Raw genomic sequence first — 22,703 nt, forward strand, 5'->3', positions numbered from 1 at the left:
GAATGCACGGATGCCAGTTTGCCCCCCACATTGTTCCATGTCCACACTGAGGCACAGGGACGGGGGATCCGGTTGTTGCCAGGGGGGCTATGACGGGAGGGACGGGGGGATCTGTTTGTTGCTGGGGGGGCTAGGAGTGGAGGGACGGGGGGATCTGGTTGTTGCCGGGGGGGCTAGGAGGAGGGACTGGGGATCTGGTTGTTGCCAGGGGAGGGGAGGATGTGTTTGTTGCCGGGGGGGTGATCATCCTATCCTGACATCTGGTTGTTTCTGTGCTGAGAAAGGGTCCGGCTAGACCCCATGCCTAAAAGTTAATGATGCCGGGCTCAAAATTCAGCCTGCTCAACCCAAGTCGTCATGCTAAAGCTGTCAGGAGGACAGCAGGCCGCGGAGAATGAGGAATTTCTAACAACATATGTCTACTATCATTAGTAAAGTAATCATGTTGATGCAAACATGGCAATAACGTCTTGAGAACAGAATGAATTGCACTGGGTTGGCAGGGCAGATGTACATGGCTGCTAGATGCTTAGCTGTTTCACAGCTCTGTGCTAGAGTGCTATCCAGTCTTTTTCACAGCCTGCTGCTCTGACACCTCTCTCATGGGACGCAGCCTCTCCACATCCTTTACACACTGTCAGGAAATTCAGCACTGAACTTACATGTGTCTCTAACAGCGTATGGCCATACATTGCATCTGGGACTGAGAGATGCATAAGAGCACATTGGTTTTGGAACAGAGTGGAGCTGCTAAGTGCCTGCTGATGGCGCTCTCCAAGAGGAAAATAAACAGTGAGTGAGAGATGGAATAAAGTTGTACAGTACACGTTCCCCCAAGTCCTTCATGACCTGCAGCCAATTCACAGCCCTCCTCTGCCTCAACAAACTGTTTCACACGGATTCACTTCACAAGTCTCCTCCAAGTGGAAAGAAACCTGGGGTTCCTGGTATAAAACTGACCGACGGCTTATTTTGTGTGGAGAGAAAGTAATACTTCTAACAAAAGCACGAAAGGTTCTCCTCTGAGAATACCATCCCACTATAGACCTGTCAGCTCAGCTGACAGTCAAAGTGAGGCTTTGCATGAAAAGAGACAGTGGTCAACATTGACATCCTTAGTCAGCATCTTATTATCCCCCTCAGAAACTGTCTGTATAATCTACACTGCCTCTCTGCTGTTCAAGGCTGCCGCTGGGTGTTATTTCTGGCAATGGGACTGGAGGGCACTTTTCCTGTAACTCCCTAGGTGGAAATGCGAGGTGAGGAAATGCCAAGGGAGGAAATGGCATGTCCACTTTGAATCTCCTCCTGCAAACAGAGCTGAGCCTGTCTGGTGCTCCCAGGCCCTGTAGCCCCCGACCCAGCAGGCCTGCTGTGCCCCTCTCTCACACTCACACACACCACTTCCTTGTCCCCGTCCCATTTAAATGTTGGAAGGTGGCACCAACCTAAAGTATGCTAGTGCTGACCATGCAAACCAGAAACAGTTAGCTACCTTTGAAATGGTTTACCTCTTTCCGAAACTGAAGAATATGACTGATTTTACCAGCATTCTTTCAGTTAGTCTGACAGAGGTGGATCGGCTTTGGGCTTGACCGTTACCTACACCCCTCTCCTTGAAGTAATGCTGACCAAAATGACCTAAGGAAACCCAAATGTACACACAGACCCAAATCAGGCCAAATGTATGTAAATATGTGAATATCAGTTTGCAGTTTATGTGGAGAGAATAGTTACATTTGCAAACGGTCTGACAGAAAGGGACGAGGGATTCTGTGATAAAACCAGGATCAAAAAGAATTTTAAAAATACACACTTAAAATTTAAATACCGGAAAACAAGAAAGTATAACAACACCTGAACAGAAAAAGCTATATTGACACTCAATAGCAGGTGTGTTAGCGGTCGCATCTCAAGATCTGTACAAACAGCATTACCTGTATTAACTGAATAAGTGCAGGGATTGGTTCAAATCTATTCAGCTATTTTTGTTCTTTTTGTTGTGTTTTAGTTTATAATTACTGTATAACCAGCACATTGTTTCCAACAAGCAACCAATTAATTTGTCTCTTGAAGGATTCTCGATTTCCTGCCTCTCACCTCATGCTTTGACTGACTGAACTGATTGACTGACTGAATGTTGTTCATCTCTGATGTCCACTGGTCTCTCCCATCAGAGACACAAAGTAAAGAAGTCCATTGTCCAGATCTCCTTTCTCTCCTCTTCAGCAATTTGCTATGGCTTTTATCATCATTAGTATTTTAGATTATCAATATTTCTGTTATAGTAGCACAGACTGCCTCCCCTATCTGCTTTGGCTTGGTTTGGACGTGGTGGGGTTCCCAGAGGCCCGTCCTGCTGCTGTTGAGGCATCATGTTGCCCAGGAGATGGCTGCACTGTGCTCCTTGGCCTTCATGCGCAAGGCGGCGATGCTGGAGGACTTGCGGTCCGGGTCCATGCTGTTCAAATCGTACCCGTTGATCCCTGACCCCATGCCAGGACCCCCAAACAGGCTGCCCATGTGCGTCTGTCCCATGTGACCCCCAGGGTTCGGGACGCCCAGGAAGTCAGATACGCCGCTGCCGGAGTGAGGGTGAGGGGTCATACAGGACGTGACTGTGTCACAGGGCACTACGCAGCCTGGTACAGGAGACGCTCCGCTGCCGCCACCAATCCATGATGGGTTCTGGATCTGAAACGCAAAGAGAGGACAGGGTCACTGTAAATACCAAAACTATTTGGGTGAGTCAGTGCTTAGTTTTTTCAGACACCCTCTGTGTACTGAATATAATTATAAAGTAGGCCTATTGCAGAATGAAGGATGTGTGATGTGTGTGTGACAGTCCTGTTTACAAACAAAAGCACCAACCTAGGATACTAATGCAATAAAGCACAAGTTGCACAATTATTTAAGGTCATGTTTAGCTTCTGCAGTAAAGTTCATCATTCGACATCGCTCACTCCCCAAAAAAGTATTATCTTGAGCACCAGTCTTCACGTGTCTCTTCCTCGGTATAGCGCCCGGCGCGCACAATGGCCTAAAGACGAGGTAGACCTTTTATGGTAAAACGCTTTACAAATAGGCTAAGAAGATCAAGAAGCCTACGATACTCACCATGGTCTGTCAAATCGACTTGAATGATTAATTAACCTATCAACTCTGTGGAGCAACGTTCACATCATAGTCTACTTATCCATAGCCCAATATTTTAATGTTGAAAACCCTATTGTAGTGTTGCTGCAGGTAGATACATAAGTTGAAGGGGAAAGACATTTCCCTCCTACCTCAGTCCTTCAACACCTTGCCTGGCTGTTTTAGTAATCTCCATGCTTCCTGTCACCCTCCTCCACAGACGAGAGAGAGATGCGGTGGTCAGGGAGCTGATAGGATGTGGGTGTGGGGGTGTGGGTGTTTGAGATGGGGGCCGGGGTAGTGGTGCTGGATACTCGCATGGAGTGGCCAGATGTGCACAGAACTGCATTCCACAGCATCACACACACACACACACACACACACACACACACACACACACACACACACACACACACACACCTGCCCTCTGACCCTCTGTGCAGATGAATAATAAATGGAGGGTTCTCTGGGTCTATGTGAGGTGTGTCTGGCCTATCACTGGAGCCAGGCTGACCTCACTCTCTGGGCAGACAGAGAGAGGAGAGAACAGGAAGAGGAGCTGCCTCATCTGGGCTTGCTGATCTGTCATTGCATCACAGAGAAAGGCCTCCCCCTCAGCTTGAACTGCTCTCTCAAATCCTTTGTCTGTAACACCCATAAGATGTAAGTAACCCCACTCTGCTCCTCCAAGGCCTCCACCATGATAGCTGATGGGTGATGAGCATTCTGGCACAAATGGTTGCTGTGTTTCATCCAAACTTAAACAAAATGTAAGCATTTTGTTTGAGCATTTGAAAAAAACGCTATGTAAATACGTTCAATTACTGTATTATTTATTATTATTTTTACCTGTGCATAGTTCTCAGGTCTGGCTAGAAGAGGCAGCTCGTACGCCGTGGAGAAGTGTGTCCTGACTTGCTGCATCTGACCAAAGCGCTCCCTCTTCCTCCATTTGGCTCGGCGATTCTGGAACCACACCTGCTGGGCAAAGGTCAGGACTGAGTCACATAGTCACATAGGATCCATAGATACCTATAGTTACATTTTTAGAGCATAGTTCAAAGAAGAAGTTAGTCATACATGTTTTCCCTGAACATCCAATAGAACTCAAATAATATGTAGGCCTACAGTACAATATACATAGCACATAACTTGCACAAACACTGTTGTGATTATAATTGTGGCGCTGCTCCGTGTCTTTGAGCTGTAAGGGGAGGAAAGAGACTGCCATGTGTCTCTTAGGCCTGGGGCTCAGTGTGTCAGTGAGGCTGGGTGAACTGTGGGTAAACACTGTACAGCAGCGTGGTCAGGCACCTGAGAAACAGTCCAGGAACCTCCAGGGTTGGCCTCACAGGGCGCTCATAGAGAAGGGGACTCTCTCTGCCCCTCAGCCCTGGGCCTTGGCCCGTGTGCATAGCTTATTTTTCACAGTCTCCCTCTCTCAGAGAAAGCAGAGACCTGGCTGGAGTTTGACGTCTCGGGGAGTTGACAGGCCATGTGAAGGCCTCCTCTGAGTTCCCCTCCTATCAGCGCCATCAGCAGCAGGAGGCAGGAGGTTGGGATGGAGGGGGAGATGTGGAGGGGAGATGGGGGAGTGGGGGAGTCAGTGGGGGCCGGGGCGGAGTTAGTACTGGACCAGTAATCCTGAAGCTTTAAACTATAACTTTCCACCACATCTCAGGAGAATGCCTTTCTGATAGATGCAAATAACACTATTCTTTTCTCTATGGAAAAAGGGTTCTGAGGATCACAGCCAAACGACTGTGCTATCTGCACAGACATCAATGTGCCGAAACTCTTAGTGGAAAAAAGTGAAAGTATGCGCTGCTCTGTAGATAAAGCAAGCTTAAAGTCTCAAAAGCAGCCAGAAATTCCTTTCCCTGTGATCCCTCTTCCTCTCAGATTAACTCCATCTATTTATTGATTCGCGAAGTGGAGGCCTATTCAAAGGGAGCGCCTCCTTTGTTTTGCAATCTTGATTTGTCACAGAGTTTGAACTTGGTTCTGAGGATGAGCCTTTGGTCAATCAGTTTGTGGTTTACACAGCCACTGACGTGCAATTTTCCCTTTCCGTCAACCAAGTACACATACACGTGCATACACACATACACACACACACATACACAGACTTTCGGAGGTATAATTAAAAAGAGGGTGAAGTAATAAATCCGTTGGTCTGATTCCCTGGGCGGGGTGGGCAATCAGAGAGGAGAAGAGAGGAGAAAGGAAGGATCTCTAGGCCTCTAATACAGACAATGTGGAGAGGAGGTTTTCACTTGAGTACTCAAAACAAAACGTTTACAGACTCTTCCCTCCGTTCCTTTGTCTTCTGACAGGAACAGGCCAATTTTCTCATGACAAAAGTGTGCTGTAATTACTTTTGACATCTGAGCCTAAAACGGTTGTTTATTGAAAGCATTATTGTGCTTAAATTTCCATCAAAGCTGGTGAAAGTGATCTAAATAGAGTCAGTCTCAGATGGGCTTAGGCCTGGCGCCCTCCCCCACACAACGTCATAGGGCCTATCTCAGAGCTGGGTAACCTGATATCAGCCTGACTGTGATTGCACTTAATGTCAAGGCACAGAGACAGAGATCTTGCACATAACGGACACAGAGAACAAAAGTAGCACATTTCCCCCCCTTTTTCTTTCTGCCCCCTGACATTATTTCTATCTCTCCTCTGTCATTTATTATTTATTTATTTATTTATTTCACTCACTCACACTCTTCCTCCCTCTATAAATCTGAGTAGGGAATTTGGGAAATTGAAAAGTGACATGGGAGAATGTTCAAATCAGAGCTTGTTTTCATTTTATGTTTAATTTCCTGACACCTAAACCCCTGGCTTTCCGATGCTCCCCCCTCCAACCCAGAGGAGCCACACAGACAAGAGAGAAGGACAGCTACGCTCCCTCCTCACCTCTCCTCTCCTCTCACTGCTGTCATCTGTCTCTTTCCTTCTCTCTCTGTCTTCATGTCTTTCTTTCAACAGTCTCACACAACCCAAATACTCACTAGCTTCTATTGCCAATGAAGCCCCTCATCAACTACAATTATAAATGATGTGGAGAAGAGATTGTAAAGAGTACGCTATGATAGTTGGATGGACTCACTCCTTGGTTCACATGCACCTTCTTCCTTTGTGTCTTTTGACAGTGACCCACCAGTAGAGCTGTTGATCATGTTGGGACAGTGAGTATCTATCTACCAACAGATACTGTTTGTTTGTGCTTTCTGTCCGACTTCTCCCTAGACAGGTTCTGTTCCACAGAGCTAAGTGTTTGTGTGTGCACACTGGGTAGTGACAGTAATTGGCAAAGACGTTGACAGCTAAAGTAGCTTAGAGACTTACTATGAGGCTTTAGTTATGTTCCAGCACAGAGAGAAAGAACACAGAAATGCCAAACTGTCCTGGCAGGGAAGCTGCATGGGGATACAGCCAATTTGAAGTCAGAGACCAGCTTTGAGGATTGATAATCTGCCACTGCTGTTTCCATACTATAGCACAGCCCAAATGGACCTGCAAATAGTACACAATGGGGGGTATACAATGACTAAGTATTTCTACCTTGTATAGTTACCCAGCTGAGTGAGCACAACATCTAATATCTAATATCATATTTACATGATTTGTTATTATGCTTTCTGATGGGTTGCTGTCCTGTTTTATATTAACTAAGGTCTGTAGTTTGGTCCTTAACTCATATTGGCATTTCATTTAGCCTTATATACTCCATGTCAAACAACGTCCAGCAGCCTCAGAGCTGTGGACTGACAGCAAGGTAGTCTGAGAGACGTGATGTTATTGAAACCCTTGACCTGTGACCTGTAGATGTATCTGGAGTGCATATGACTCAGAGCTCAACCGACTTCCTCCCTTTGAAACCAGTAGACAGAAAAAACAAACATTTCTCTGGCTAACGTTTATAGTCAGGCAAGTTTACAAGCTCCTCTTGTTCAGTCTCGTTAAGTGGACTAAAGAGAGGGTATTTCAGTTACTATCTGAAAAACAATGCCTTGATCAGGAAGTATTTGTTTGGAAATCTATTGACAACCACAAAACTGAAATCTCAGTGGAATTCCAATCGACCAAAACGTACAGTACTATGAGCTTTATAGCAGGACAAATTCTTGTGGATTTAGTTGAACAGTTTGTCCACTTTAGATGCAGAATTCATGAGGTGTGAAGCTCAGTTTTTCTGAGTAAAGTTATTTGACTGACGAGGCATCTTGTGTCTTTTATCTTTTAACTTGAATGGTTTAAGAGGGCCAGTGGGAGGGCTTAGGCTGTAAAGGGCCCAGCTGAACCAGCCCTCTTATAGCTATAGGAATAGCATACCTTCAGAGAGAGAGAGAGAGGGGGGGGCTCTAGGCTGAATTACAACCCTCTGGCTTCAGGGACTTCCTGTGTTTCACTGTGAGGGGTTTCTTGCCACTGCGCCAGCACATGTCATATAAAGACCCGATCCAGCCTGATCTCATCCCTCAGACTCTTTCACAGAGCACTTGCTATCTTTACTTTCACATGACGTTTGCATTTACAGATATTGGTGTCAGTGTTGTACTGTATATTCTGGCATGTTTCCTATGGATTAGTGCATGATGGTTGCTGCGAACCTCACAATTTACCAGAGGCTCAGGGGAAGGTTTTCACACCTACCTACGAGACCATGGGAGGGACACATTCTTTCCTGAACAGGATGTTAATGAAAGAAAAACACAATGAATCCAAGGGCTTTTGGTAGACTTTGTGTGTGTGTGTGTGTCTGTGTCTGTATCTGTGCTACGAGCGAGGGGGGTCTCATCAGCTATCCACCAATGCTGGAATGCGGCAGTAGTCATGGACGGATTATATGTAAATGAAAGGGGAAGGTCACAGGAAGGTTGTATGTTTGTAGCCCCAGACCTGGTTAGCCACTTGCAATACTCAGTTCAGAAGTTCAGAAGTCCAGGGGTTCAGGTGCAGGCTAGGTTGTGGAGCTGAGCAGAATCAAGCGTGTCTCCTCATATGTGGATGAAGGTCTACTCCCTTGAAAGTGAACATATGAGGCCCAGCTCCAGCCTCAGCCCCTGGGGGCCCCCTGCCCTGCGTTGGCCCCTACTCCCCTACTCCCACATTACCAGATAACTCTCACTCTCACCCTGGTGGCTTGGTGACGTTTTCTCTCCAAAGCCACAGATGTTGAGGGATTAATGTGGTTCTATCCACAGTCTCCTAATCATTAGCTGTGTCCGGTTTTTGTTAAAGTCCTCTCAATAACATACAGCCGCCATCTGATTCGAGATAGCATTGGTCATTGTTCTTGTTTGGCTAGTCGTGGCCTAAAGGAAAGGATGCTCAAGTTTAGAACTCTACCAATTGTTCTTCTGTTTATTATGGTGATCATCACTGTTATTGATGTGTAATGAAAGTGATACTGCTAGACTGAAGTCACAGATCTTCACAGAACCTGAGTAAGTAGTGGTTAGCAGTAGAGTTCCGCTCAGGTGAACCAGTCTTACCTGTACACGGGCTTCAGTCAGGTCAGTCCTGAGGGCCAGTTGCTCGCGGGCGTACACATCAGGGTAGTGGGTCTTCTGGAAGACCTTCTCCAGCTCCTCCAGTTGGTAGCTGGTGAACGTGGTGCGGTTACGCCTCTTCTTGCCCTTGTTGCTCTCACCCTCGCCCTTGTCCATGGGGCTGGCCATGTCCGAGCCCGGTCGGTCCGACGGGCCCTTCACGCCTTGATCCTTCACACTCAGGTAGCTGCCGTCCATCCCAGAGGGGTCGGAGTTCGGGGTCAGGTCAGAGTCTGTCAGTCCTGAGCTGTCTTTACCTGGAGAAAGGATGAGAGAAGTAAGGTGTTAGAGCACATTATATCTAGCACTGTGCTGAATAATTATGTATTTGGTTATCATTGACACCATATGTGTTGGGACTGACGTGCAACAGAAAACTAATTTAGACTGTGTTTACAGTATTATGTAGCACAAGCACAAGGACCAAATGACTCTTGCACCATGTTGTTCTTTGAAAGCTTCCTGGTCAGTTAGTTCCAGGTCTGGACTCTGGTTAAGGGTGTGGTTAGGAGTGTGTGTATAAGCTGTGTGACTCCCAGAACACTCCTTCCATACTGCTGCTCATAAATCATGGAAACAGACAACCTGGCAGGCAGTAATTGCAGACTAATAGAAAATTACAGGTTTTCACATTTCTCTCTCTCTCTCTCAGTATGGTTGGGGTTGGTGTCAGGTCTTACGCTGGGGGAACTCAGGTCTTCAACGCAGGCGTGGGCTGGGCGTGGTCTGTGGTGCGGTTGCAAGCTGAAGCTCACTTAGTAACACAACCAAACTAACCCGGCAACAAGAGTGTCAGTGGCAATCTGCTGGACGGTAATTTGTAGCGATGGGAAACACACACAGCAGCCTAGCCGTGAAACCTCAGTCAGCCTACTGATCATAAATTCCCATGATGCTGTCTGTGCCAGTGTGCCGTCTCATTCATTATTCCACTACATCGCCAATCCTCTGTGCCCTTACTGCCCTCCCTGCCTGTGGATCATTAAACTCTCTCCATTACGGCTTCTATTAAGGGGTCTGTTTGGGGTCCTGGGAAGGCAATGTGTTGTCATACTCACTCAAATGAACTGCAAACCCTTCCCCTTTGGCTCTAGGGTGTTCAAGGGGGTATAGAATATTGTTTGGGGTCCAAGCCAAACCTCACATCTGCCTCTCAACCCCTCTGCTTGGTGATGTCCCCTCTGGCTCAGTCTAGTGGTGAGTCCAAGCACTACGCTCCCCTCTGTTTAGCTTAGCTCTAAGAGACAGGGAGTTATTTTAGGGAGCCCAGGGTTGGGACGTGCTCATTTCTTATCTGAGGCTGGGGTAAAGCCTTGTCAAGTTAGAGCCATGGGGTGTAGGTGTGCATGTGAGCTTCTGGTGTGCATACTGCTCTCAACACAGCAGGGCAGCATGCCCTCTGGCCCTCCACACAGAGCCTTGTTGGGTAATGTGCTGCAAGGTGAGGGGTCCTGATAGCTCATCTGATGATACACACACCCCCGGTCCCCCGCCCTACACACACATCTTTCAAGGACTTGGGTAAAGGGAGCTGGGTAACCATGTGAACGCTAAACCGCATAACAGTCAATGACACCATCAGAAATACAAGCCTTGTGTTGTAGGATTTGTTTACTGCAGGGGCCACACTTAGGGAAAGCCCCACTTCCTACCATAGCACTGTAATTAAGTTGTTCACTTATACCAATCAATGTTCCCACTGTATGTTTCACCCGTCTGATTCTCAAAACCTCCAACTACTGTAAGTTAAAGCTTTTCCCTCAGAGTTGGCTATGAGGAAAAAGATTACTCCTGTTGTTGGTAATTAATCGTGAGGGTCTGATTTGAGCCATCTCAGCAGCACGCTCACTCTCTCTGGCTGTGTCAGTTTGCCTTCCCTGGGCTGCTGCCGAGCACCCTGGCCACTGTGGACTGTCAGGCAGGCAGACAGCATCGACCGGGGCCCGGGCCCTGGCCAGGGGTATAATGGCTCCCACATTGCCTGCTGCCTGCCCAGGACTGACACATCCTGTTAAGCCTGAGAGGAGCGACCTCAACGCATTTACCAAAACGTAAATCATTTCTAGTTATTCCCTCATATGCCCTGCACCGATGGTCCCAACAAGGCAAGGCTGTCAGGCTGTTTGAAATCAAAGGCTCTCTGCTGATCAAAGACTCTTGTTTATGCCCTGTGTCATTGATGGTTTTTGTTGTGACAATCTCCCACTTGTTATCCGTGCGGTGGGTCGTGGCTGAGAGGCGAGACATACTCCACTGCCCAAGGTCAACAGCAGTGGGACCTCCCGGGGGCTGGGCTATATGGATGAGGAACATGAGAAAGTCTTACTGCAAATCATGTCTGTCAGGATACCCATGCAGTGGAGGGAGCCCTGAGTGAACTTAGCCATTAAAGGCTAATGTTGAATTGTTTCTTCCTGTTAACAGAGTTGGGTTAGTAAAAGACGGGTAGAAGGAGATATGCCTGTAGAGAGAAGCCCACTGAGAGTAATTGGCATGGAGAGGTCCATCTGAAATAGCAGAGGTAATATTTTCTCCACCTCTCCTATGGAAGTAAAGAGCTTATCAGTCATCACTAAATGCAGTATCATGATCACTGATGGGGGAGGCAGACATTTCCTTTTAGCATCATGGTGGATTTTCCTGAAGATAACTAATCCTCAGACACTTTCACCTTAGCTGATTGGATTACACAATCATATTTGGGCTTAGTGAAAGTATGATATGTTATATACTATATCAAGCAAAGACACTTCTGTCTCTATGCCAGGATATATTCTGACATGCTGCTGTAATTTATCAGTGGTTACAGTTAACCCCCCTCTCATTTTCACCTTTCACCTTTTATACAGATCTAGATCTCAGCATCCCTTATACAACACTTGGAAGCAAGCAGACAATAAACTCCTCAGTCCCTTCCACTAAAACCTCATAGCATGCGTGTTTCCCATTTAGAGGAATCTGCTCTACAACAGTGTTTTGAAACGCAACCACTGATTTTTTTCTTTTTTACTTTGGATCCAAGATTCCACATCAGTTCCAATTACAACTCTCTGACGGAGAGAGGCAAGTCTGGAGCCCATTGTTCTTTGTCTTCCCCAACCCTGTTAGGGATCTGACATACCAAGTCTACAGTGACTGTACTACTGCTGTGATCTAAAATTGAAATAGCTTCCCTGTTCCTTTCCAGTTTTATAACTGCTGTCTTATGCTATTTGTATGTTTGATTAAAGTTAGAAATAATGAGATGTGATACAAAACTGTTGCTGTGTTGAAGTACAAGGTAGTTCAGAACTGAAATCTTAATATTATTCTTTACAATGTCAAGGAAACAGAATACTCTACAAAATCAGTCCAGATCTGACCAAGCTGAAACCAAGAGGGTCTGAAAGGAGAGTTCATCAGTGGGTGAGAGAGAAGAGGGGTGAGGTTAAATCAGAGAACTAATTGGCAGTTTAACCTTAAGAGTATTCACACCTGCCTGCAGAGCAACACAGGGTCTTGTAAACCCCTTTTAATAGCGTCTACATTTCCCCATAGAAAATGTCTTCAAACGTAATTTTATATTTTGCACTGTAAGTCATTAAAAAAGATGTGTCCACAGAAAATGTCAAAATTAGAAAAAAAATTGTCATGTTAGAGTAATAAATATGATCATCATAGCAGCTATGCTATGAGGGGTAAATGACTATAGTCCCTGCCCTTGGATATCAGTGCTGGACCCCTTAAAGTTAGCAAGAGTCAGAACTTCACTGGGGACAGACGCTAAGTTGCTGTCGAAAACGAGAGGGGAACATCAAAGTGTAATTTAACTGGCAGTAAAGCGACAGGACGCCTCCCCAGCCTCTTTATTGAATAGAATGGCTAGGGTCAGCTCACAGCATTTAAAAGAAACACTATAAATTAGACACCCTGCGGTGACCGAGAGCGATTAATGGCAGAATATTCCCAAACCCGAAAGAATATCCCAAAATATTAGAAAACATAAATAAAAGAGATTAAGTGTGTGTAGTCTAGGCTTGATAGATCCCTGTTTTGACTGGACCCAGGGAGCAGAGGAAATTTGTGTAAGCTGTTTTCTCTGCTAAGCATTTATTTGTAACTCAAATTGGGTTTGTTTTCCCTTCTTAGAATATGGATTGAATCGTAATGGGAGGCTTTGTGCTCTGAAGTCCCGCCAACTCTGTGAAGTCCTCTCTTCCTGCCCGTTCTGCTGGCTGTGAGGCTGTTACATAAAGACAGAGACACTAACTAACACAGGTAGTGGATGGAGAGACTGACTGGTGTGTTGAGATGTAAACTTTGTCATGCCTACATCATGACAAATGAAAAGTGATGTGAGAGACATTGATCCCTTTTATTGCAGCCTGTGAGTGTCACCACAAGGAATTAGCATGGGGAGAGCCTTATTAGCAAGCCCTCTGCCTACACGGCCATTTGCAAAACCAAAGCTAATCGCCTACCCAAAGGCAGATGGAGTCAAGTCTCAGCAGTTCTTACAAACCAGTCCTTCTTAAACGATCTTGTTTCTAGTCAGGAGCACCATGACACCACTACGAATAGCACCGCAGTATGAGTAGGCTATGGTGTCAATTGCAGTCCTTGAAACAGGTCAAGGTTAGCCTAAGCTGGTGCTCACTAGGCCCATGCCTTTCTCATATCACTGCTGCACTCTCATATGCCTGCCGTCGTAAACAAAACCTCAGCTCACGGATGAAAAAGTTCCATAAGTACCTCTCTGACTAGCTTATAGCTACAGTAGTTTGGGAGCATCTGATAGGTAAGCGTCCACTTTGAAGTCAAACACTGACTGTGCTGAGAGGGATGATTCATCCCATCAGGCTGCTGTGAAGTGCACACGCTGCGCCAAAAACAACTGCTATGGGAGCGTATCCATAAAGCCTGAGACACTGATCAATCATCCCTCTCTCTCTTCAATGTTCTTCATCTGTCTGAGAGTCTCTCTCAGGCCCTAGAGCACGGCAGGATGTCCACTAGCCTGAGACTGGGCTGGGCTGGGGCTACTCAGTGCCTTTTCCACAGTTTGGCTAGCTCTAAAACAAGGTCAAGACAGTGTTAGACAATTACACATAAGACAAAGGAATAAAGCTCTATTTGTCTTTCTGAAACCAACTTATTACCATATCTGGAAACACTTTCCCCTGCCCTTATACCCATGTAAATACACAGTAATAACTGTAACAACACCGTAACTTCCATTTTGCTAAGTTGTGATGGAGATATAATACCCAGTGTAATGCAAAGTTCATGCAAAATAATATTTCACTGCGTATGCTGTGGTTTTAACCAGTACTGTACTAAAATGACTAAAATAAAGAAAGTCTACATGTTCCAATAGATTTGAGGTTATTTGAATGAGTGCAGAGGGAGACCCCCTGAGAGGGGACGGCCTCTTAATGTGAGATCCTCTCAGTTTATCTAACAGTTGACGTTATGTTCCCTCCTCTTTTCCCAGTGAGGTCTGAATCTCTCGGGTGATGTTAAAAACCACAATGAAGCGAACATACATTTTTACGAGTGCACTGGAATGCCATAATAAAAAACAGAGGTTGGTCACTGTCCTCTTAGCATAATGTGGATTCCACTTTAAGACACTGATATAGAAGCTATCTAACAATAGCATTGTTATACTGAAGTAAATACAATGTGGAAAGAGCAACTAGATTGTCCTTGGTGGTACAAATTTCTAATCACTTGTAAATAAGCAAAAATGATCCTCTGCTTGTGAAATAATACATAATTTCATATAGACTTCTTAAAATTCTTTACATGCAGCTCCCATGTGAACTTACATACTACTCTGTCATTAGGAAACACCACATGAAATCATGTGATTCAAAAAGCAACATGCTTATAATTTCAGCTTGTGATGGGTGCCAATGCCCATGCCAATGGACATGCTAACTTTTTACTGTACTATAACGTCTGAGTAAATGTATCCGCAGTAAGTGATATTACAGACTCTAATCTTCTGAGATATTATTTGTGCTGTACGTCTGATCAGTAAGCATCCTCTGAGGGCCTCAACTATGGAGGGTTTAGTTACACAGCAGAGGAACAGACTGCCGGACTGAGAGAAGCCTGGAGTAGGAGGTTCGCTGTAGCCCTGTCGCACTCCGGCCGGCAGATTGAGCCTAATGTAAATTGCTGTGCCAAAATATGAGCTAACTGGTAAAATGATCCTAGGTCCTTGTCACCTCTAGTCATGTCAGCAACCTGCTGAAGTATGTCCTGGTTCTCCAGGCTTCACAGCACTTCCATGGCTGCTTTCTATTACCCGCTGCTCAAATAAATCAGCACAGACGGACAGAATAAAAGGCTCAAATGGTTGTGCTGTACTAAAGACGGTAGAGAGAGATACGGCAGCAGATTGTGTTTTGGTGGCTTCAGTCTAGATTGAAAGGATCTCACAGGACAGTTTATTCACACCTCCTATATCCTCCCTCTCTTTGAGTGAAAACATGATATTGTAACCGCAACTATATACCAAATGCTTGTAATGTCACAACAAAGGATCTTCCTCTCTCCGTCTATAGCTCACGAATAGTTCATTGGAAAAGCTCTTGGAATGTTAAAGTAAATAGTTATCCAGACTACAAATGTTGCGGGGAAAAAAATGCGTTTCTGTTTGGATTCCTTTGGGCTTTAGATCGATTCTCTCTGGAGAATTTGGGGGTCCAGCTCTTCTAAAAAGGGCAGGAAACCAGAGTTAAAGGTCTCTGTGTCCTGTCCTCAGGGAGGACGGTCAAACACCATAAGAGGAAAACTCCTGTTGCTTCAAGAAAAATACAAAGAGATTGATGTTCCTAGTTTAGAGGTTATGTTCTCAGTGAGTACTCTGACCACTTTTGACACTGCAGAGAAGTCAAGGATAGCTATCTCTGACAATGTGCATTGTTTGTGTGTGTTAAACCAAGTCAAGAAATTATATATTTTTCTTATATATTTTAATGTAAAAGAACACAATCCCCCAATTTAAAGGCCACCTGTTGTCAGATTTTATCAGGTTGAATTTTGGCCACTCTCCCTTAGATGTTCAGAGCCAGGCCCTAAATATCCTCCTACCTGGAGGAGAGGAGTCTGGTTTATGGAGCCTTGGTGTCCAGTGGAGTCTACAGGCTTTTATCACTGCATGTAGACCCGGCTAGGAAAGGGACTGCTCTCCCCTACTGCTAATGCACTGACCTTGTATATGTTGTCCCTGAAGTAGAATACTGTTGGTCCAGTGCTGCTGAACCTGAGTGAACCTCAATGTAACTGCACTGTTGGGTCGTAGAAAGTGTCCCATTGTTTCATCTTAAGAGGTTTGTATGGAGGAATGGTTGAAACCATGCCATTTGTTACCCTATACTGTTTTGGAGCAACAGTTTTTACCATAATTCAATGGTGGAATAGAAAACCTGTAGGAACATCTAAAGGGTTCAAGCTGTCATTTACAATTTGGTTGACAAAACATTTCACTTTGCCTCATTTCTTAGTTGCAGGCACAAAGTATTTGTTTCCTTCCTGTTACAGTATGTAAATATGTGCAAGCGCAGTACAGCATGTTAACGTCCACAAAATCATTCACTGATCCTTTCAATCACCTGCAACCCACCCCATAACCAAATATTGCATTGGTGACATGTTGTGTGTTTGTATGCGGCACTTGTTTAGCAAGGTTACACAAACCAGTCATCTCTTGGACACTCAAGGACTGCCTGTGGTTATGAGGGGCTGGCCTTTTAAAGTATGACAATAACTGGGGGAAGTGCTGATGTACATCTGAGTCACATTAATGGTGGAGGTCTCCTGTAGTGCTGAGGTTTTCCTGCCTGCTCTTTAACGCTCGCTCTATCTGAGGAGTCAGCCATACCTTTGGTCAGGCAAGGCTGCTGCAAGGGTGACGGCCACTGTAAAAACATGCATGGTCTACCCAGCCAGGGTCCTCCTGTGATACCATATACAGGGTTTCCCAAACTTGGTCCTGGGCCTCCCCTTGGAGCATGTTTTTATTTTTTTGTCCTAGCACTATGCAGTTGATTCAAATAACCAAAGCTTTATGATGAGTTGTGTAGTGCTAGGGCAAAAAACTAAACGTGCACCCATAGAACATCAGGTTTTACTGGGACCTTTGTTTTGAAAGGTCATATAACAATTTTGAGTGGTCTTATCATGGAAAGAAAATAGTCTTATATTGTCAAATTCGAATGTGTCATCTGTTGTAAAATATTAGATATGTCCTTTGGTGTAAACTTCCTTTTTAGTGGCTGACTTATTGCTTCAATAAGATACATTAGGATGGCATCATTAGGCTAAGTATTATTTATAGCGGTTTGTTTGGGATTAACAGCAGAAATCATTTTCTTTACATCTACCGACGTTATGTAGACTACAGGTCACTGGCAAGTTCAGCCGAACGCAAAAAGAAACAAACTCCCTTGAAATCTCCCGAAAACAGCGCTGGTATTATCTTCAAAGGCCCCCGCGGTGTCTAGCGGGAAATATTGTAAAGACTGTGGCTCCAGGAATTTCTGCCTACCTGCTTAAACCTGATTGAAGTAATAACTCACAAAGTCCCCGTTGAATTACCTACCATGACTTATACCTGTGGTCGAAACCAATAAGGCTTCCAAGACCAGGTTCAGGGTCTTTAAAACGTGACCCCAAATAAGATCTCGTGAGTGATTATGTGATCTGGTAGGTTTACAGAACATAAAAACTCTTCCCCGGACACAAACGCATTCCATTGCAAATATGACCCCGAGTTGATAGGAAAGTGTGACAATGTGTTTGGTTTTTTAGTATAGGATTATGTGATTCAAACGCACTTTCACATTGATTATTCAATTTTCAGTCTGTGTCTACACGTTTTCATTAGTTGACTTTGTATATGCCGAGCATATTCGTCATTTCTTACAGGTCTCGGCCTGGTCTTTTACGCGCTATATTAAGCACGCATCTCCTGTGAGTCATTACATACCAAAGGTTACGCAAGGCCATAACACAGGATTGGAAATGTAATATATGAAAAACAGAATATTATGTTTAATTTTAATAACTTGTAGGCTTAATGTTATAGGCATACCACGTTTCGCGCCCGTGCGTAATGTGCTTAAATGACCAATGCAGAAAAGACTGCACATAAGGGTTCAAGTTTGGATCGGAGTATTTACTCATTTATTTCAGGTGAATATTTTCTTGTTCAGAATGATCTAAATATTGGAAGCTATATAATGACTATGTAACAGGCAACTTGTTGCTTTTTGAATAATAAAGATGTGCATAGTACGGTAAATTACTTCGGATTCATCATAATATGCTCATATGGTTAACTATTGTTTAGCTATTATTATTATTAGTAGAAGTAGAAATAGTATTATTTCCATTGATTCCCCGCAGTGATCAATCAGTTGCATACTCTTGACAAAGCAAGTGTCTCGTGTTCTTGTGTTGTTGTCTAAAGTTATTTGATTAAACCAAAGAGATTCGATAACATCTGCACAGCAGACCATCATTAAATCTTATATTGATGGCTATGCTATGTTACGTCACCCGTTTCAACTAATTATGTTGCGAGGAAAAGACTGATTGGTTTATATGCTTTCATTAAGGTTTACAGGAATCCTATTCTGGCACGTTAGTGGCATATTTTCAGTGCCCAGCCCGCCTCCGTAACTCAGCTGTAAATACTTAATAATGTAATAATACAATTATGACTGTTATGATGATGATAGTTTAGTCATCAACAATAATATAATCTTTATCCTGATTAATATCATCCTGCTCCTCATCATGGTAGCCATTAGCCAATAATAAGAACAGCATGGAAAAGTTTAACTAAAGTTTCTTCATGTGCACTTTTTCTCACGTTGGCCCGCTAGACCAGACAATTGATCAATGTCTTCTCCTTGACAGCAGTGATTCAGTGCTTTCGCTTTTATATTGACATCTCAACTCGTTATATCCTCTTTGGTTGTGTCCTCCTTTTTTCATTTTCTCGAAGGACTGGACTCCTGTCGTTTACACTAGACATTCATTAGAATATCTGTAATAGTGATTAATTAACAGGTTTGGTGAAGCATATACTTTCGTTTAATCGAACCGTTCCCATGCATGGATTTTTTAAATCAGATTCTTACAACAGTGCAAATTGATGTTAGTATATTGATGGAAATTGTTAAGTATTCTAATTTCATTCTATAATTTCAGTAATCTGACATTTAATTTTAATTTGGATGTTGTTTGTGCTAGCAGCACTGTCCAGTGTCCATATGTTCACTGTGCATGCATCTTTAGTGTCGATTTTTTCTTCTTCTATTAATTGATCAGGAAAAACGGAAAATACATGTTATTGTTATGTTATTAGTCAGATGTAATGGGGATTACATTTTAACTTTCTAAATTGCACAGATATATGGAAATATTCTTAAATTTCCCTCACAGAGGGAATGCAACGCACGCGACTGGTTGACGTTCTAACATGACAGCACGGCATCCATTATTTAGAAGGGAAAAATGAAGGATTATTGAAATTGTAGAGCTTTTTTACTTACTCTTGCGCTACATTAAAGTTAATGTTATCTATAGCGTTCAATAAACTATCATGTGTTTCGATCAATGCGCTCTTACTTTTTGTAATAAAATATTTGAAGAATGTGCGTTTAAATGAAGGAACGTTGGACATCTTTGATCTAAATGTAGCCTAAACCTGAGACAGAATTGGGCCAAATTGAATTAAAATGTTTTAGAAATGAGCTAACTACGCTAACGTTAATAGCAATTAGTTTATAGACACTTCGAAATGTGAGACTGAAATAATTATTTGGCAGAAAGTCTTATTTTTTTAGCACTGCTTTAGTCTTGTTCAAGTAAACCATTTTCTTGAGGATTCATGGCCTACGTATCGAATATCATCTGGCTTTGGTCACTGACTTCTCAACCGTAAACAACAAATGAATCACGTTTGAAATTTGTAATAACTCCTACAATTTTTCTTAGCACTTGTTGCCACTCTCCTGAGAGAGGTTCCGTAAAGCTTTTACCGCTGTATTTGATGCTTCCCTCCAGTTCATCATCTGAGAAGCCGCTGTATGTCCGTGGGTTTTCATCTCACCCACAAGTTGCTCGCAGATGGTTAGAGAAAGCGTTGGATTTTGCGGTATTTGTTTTAAATTTATAGCATGGGCGGATTTTCCTGCGCTCAAGATGTGCCCTTTGCTAGACCTCTGCAGAATATCTTCAACATGAAGAAATTGTTCGGTAATTCAGTAGAGGGTGTTATTTCTTATTCAGAATGAAGAGTTGCATGTAAGTATTTTACGCGTCACATATTCATTTTACGCAAAGCAACTGTGGGTTTCCAGTTACAAAGTTAAAGGTTGTATTCCCCTGTAGCTCAGTTGGTAGAGCATGGCGCTTGCAACGCCAGGGTTGTGGGTTCGTTTCCCACGGGGGGCCAGTATGAAAATGTATGCACTCACTAACTGTAAGTCGCTCTAGATAAGAGCGTCTGCTAAATGACTAAGATGTATTTCATTGTCAAATAAACAAATATTGCTTAGGAACTTGTGATCCATTGTATTGTATGGTCATACAAATATCTATAAGGTCACCAATACTCAAGTCACGCTAACGCAACGTTTCTACAGTGTCGGCCAGAGGCCTTTACAGTGTTGTTTTGTCAGGTCAGCAAATCAGGCTGTTTGATCAGCAATGTTCAGTTCACCATAGGCTATCAGTTAGGCCAATATTTTCTATAAGAATCGGATTATCTTTACCTTGATATCATATAGGTGCCGAAACGTGTGTGTGTGTGTGTGTGTGTGTGTGTGTGTGTGTATCATCGATAGATTCTCAACATTTGCAAACTCCCCCAATATCTATTGCTCATGAGAAAATATTGAGTAAGTAGCCTATAGATTTAAAGAGACTAGGGATAATAACAATATTAGTCCGCTGATAAACTATTTCCCATATTAAAGTCAATTCGACGCTCGGTAATTTTTCATGCTTGAAAACGTGTTAATTCAATTGTCCGATTCCGATTCATAATATTAAGGATTGTAATGCAGATTATCGCATTAAATATAGCCTAATTTAATTCAATCGTCAAAGGGAAAATGTGAAAGTCGGGAAGGTTATGCCTCTTCGTAATTGTGTTACAGGGGATGGTTGTGGCCCTAATATTGGTAGTAAGTTGTGAAGTCCAGCACATTGACTTTGTAAAGACTCATGCATTGACAAATGTTCATATGCGATTAGTGATATTATCCTAACACCCGTAATGATAGCAGACGTGATTACTTCACCCGTTTCTTTTATTTTATCGTCGGTTCTGGTTATTGGAAGGAATTTCTCAATTTACAGGAAACTGTTTACGAGGCATGGGGAGACAGGCAAAACGTTCCCAACTTTGAGAAGAAAATACGCAAAACATCCCTCATAATTGGGGGCATAGTCAGTCAAGTGAACAGATATTTACACTGAGCAGTGTATACAGAACACAAGCACAATTTCTGTCGTCATTTGATGTGGTTTCTCTATACGGGTAAACAACACGGGACACGGGAAATCTCCGTTTGTTCGAAATAGAACTGTGGTTTACTCACCATAGCAGGGAATGAGCGCTCCGTTGTGTCCGCTTTCTTGGTGCAGTTTGCCTCCTTCAGGGGGGGTTTTGCAAGAAGACCTCTGCATGAAGAGGTGGTATTTGTTAAAGGTGCCTTCCCCAGCGGTGGCATCCAATGACTGGCACTCCTGTTGGAATGGGCTCCGAGACTTTTCTCCGTAAGCCTGACCTTTGTTGGGCAGGAAAGTGGGACTGTATTTGGTGTCACTCGCTTGGAATGTCCTAAACGGGTTCGTCGGATGATCCCTACCTTGCGGTGCAGAGGGGCTATAATATGAATCCATGGATGTCATATCGCAGTATGAGACGCACGTCTCGGCGTTCATGCCTAAAAAAAGTTCCTGGGAGAAAAAGACGTCCAAACTTTTTTCTTTCTTTCCGTTTTGGAAAGGGAAGCAAACAGATAACCTCACTCTCTCTCGCTCTTCCACATACGGATGAACACACACATACACACTGTCACGCACACACACATACACTGGCGCGGCAGCTGTGTTTGGTTATAAAACGATTCAGATGTTTTCCAGGAACCACTCGCTGACCAAAAGCTAAAAACTCCCCTTAAGGTTTAGAGGAGTAACAAAAATGCGTCTTTCTTCAGAAGATGCAACCCAGATCTCCCCGATACACACTACCTAGAGCTGTGCGGACTTTAAGTCAAGACCTCTCCGGAGTGATTATGTTGATGATATGAATGGGTGAGGTCAGACCTTTCCTCAGAAGAAAAACTTTTTTTTTTTTTTTTATATGTGGGGGGACTTAACACATGACATTAATGTAATTAGGGTATGAATATATAACTAATTGTACGTGAAGGGCAACAGCGAGAGCGCAATTTTATGGTTGATTCGCAATGGTTCGTCAAGAGGGGACTTCTTCCAGACAACTGAGATCTCGACACATACAGGACAATATAGACTATCTATGTTTCATGTGTATTGTGTGATTTGTGACACGGAGAACTATTCTATATTTTTCTGATTTCTATTTATTTGTTTGAGAGTAAACCTAAAGTTGGTAGAGCATGGCGCTTGCAACGCCAGGGTTGTGGGTTCGTTTCCCACGAGGGGCCAGTATGAAAATGTATGCACTCACTAACTGTAAGTCGCTCTGGATAAGAGCGTCTGCTAAATGACTAAAATGTCAAATGTAAATGTATGTAATATGCTGTCCTCTGGGGGGTATATGTGTTTTAAGCAGAATTACATTTTATTTTTATGGAAACCATATCACTCAGAAAATATTTTCTATCGTTAAAGATGAGTTGGCCTATATTCAGAATATCTACAACTGTATCCTTATATCCCGTTGATGTAACTGTTTTGACTTTTTGAAATTAATAATACTTTATTCTCATGTCATCAACTGATTGGTGATAA

At 43.6% G+C, this 22,703-nt stretch overlaps 1 protein-coding gene across 1 annotated transcript; it reads right to left on the reverse strand.

Moving 5' to 3' along the window:
• Nucleotides 1-279: 279 nt before the first annotated feature.
• On the reverse strand, nucleotides 280-22,360 carry LOC123484713 (homeobox protein aristaless-like 4). The gene is made up of 4 exons (XM_045215277.1): nucleotides 21,305-22,360; nucleotides 8,640-8,953; nucleotides 3,985-4,113; nucleotides 280-2,694 (listed from the first exon to the last, which is right to left on the reverse strand). The coding sequence occupies exons 1-4, from the start codon at nucleotides 21,648-21,650 to the stop codon at nucleotides 2,374-2,376; spliced, it is 1,110 nt and encodes a 369-aa protein (XP_045071212.1). The 5' UTR covers nucleotides 21,651-22,360; the 3' UTR covers nucleotides 280-2,373.
• Nucleotides 22,361-22,703: the final 343 nt, after the last annotated feature.

Source organism: Coregonus clupeaformis, unplaced genomic scaffold (assembly GCF_020615455.1).
Source record: "Coregonus clupeaformis isolate EN_2021a unplaced genomic scaffold, ASM2061545v1 scaf0417, whole genome shotgun sequence".
Lineage (NCBI taxonomy): Eukaryota > Metazoa > Chordata > Actinopteri > Salmoniformes > Salmonidae > Coregonus > Coregonus clupeaformis.

Excerpts from the sequence above, each read along its gene's own strand:
- LOC123484713 (XM_045215277.1), bottom strand. The coding sequence starts at position 21,650 with ATGAACGCCGAGACGTGCGTCTCATACTGCGATATGACATCCATGGAT. Across the intron at positions 8,954-21,304 it reads AGCGCTCATTCCCTGCTATG|GTAAAGACAGCTCAGGACTG; the intron begins GTGAGTAAACCA and ends TCCTTTCTCCAG. Across the intron at positions 4,114-8,639 it reads TGACTGAAGCCCGTGTACAG|GTGTGGTTCCAGAATCGCCG; the intron begins GTAAGACTGGTT and ends TTTGCCCAGCAG.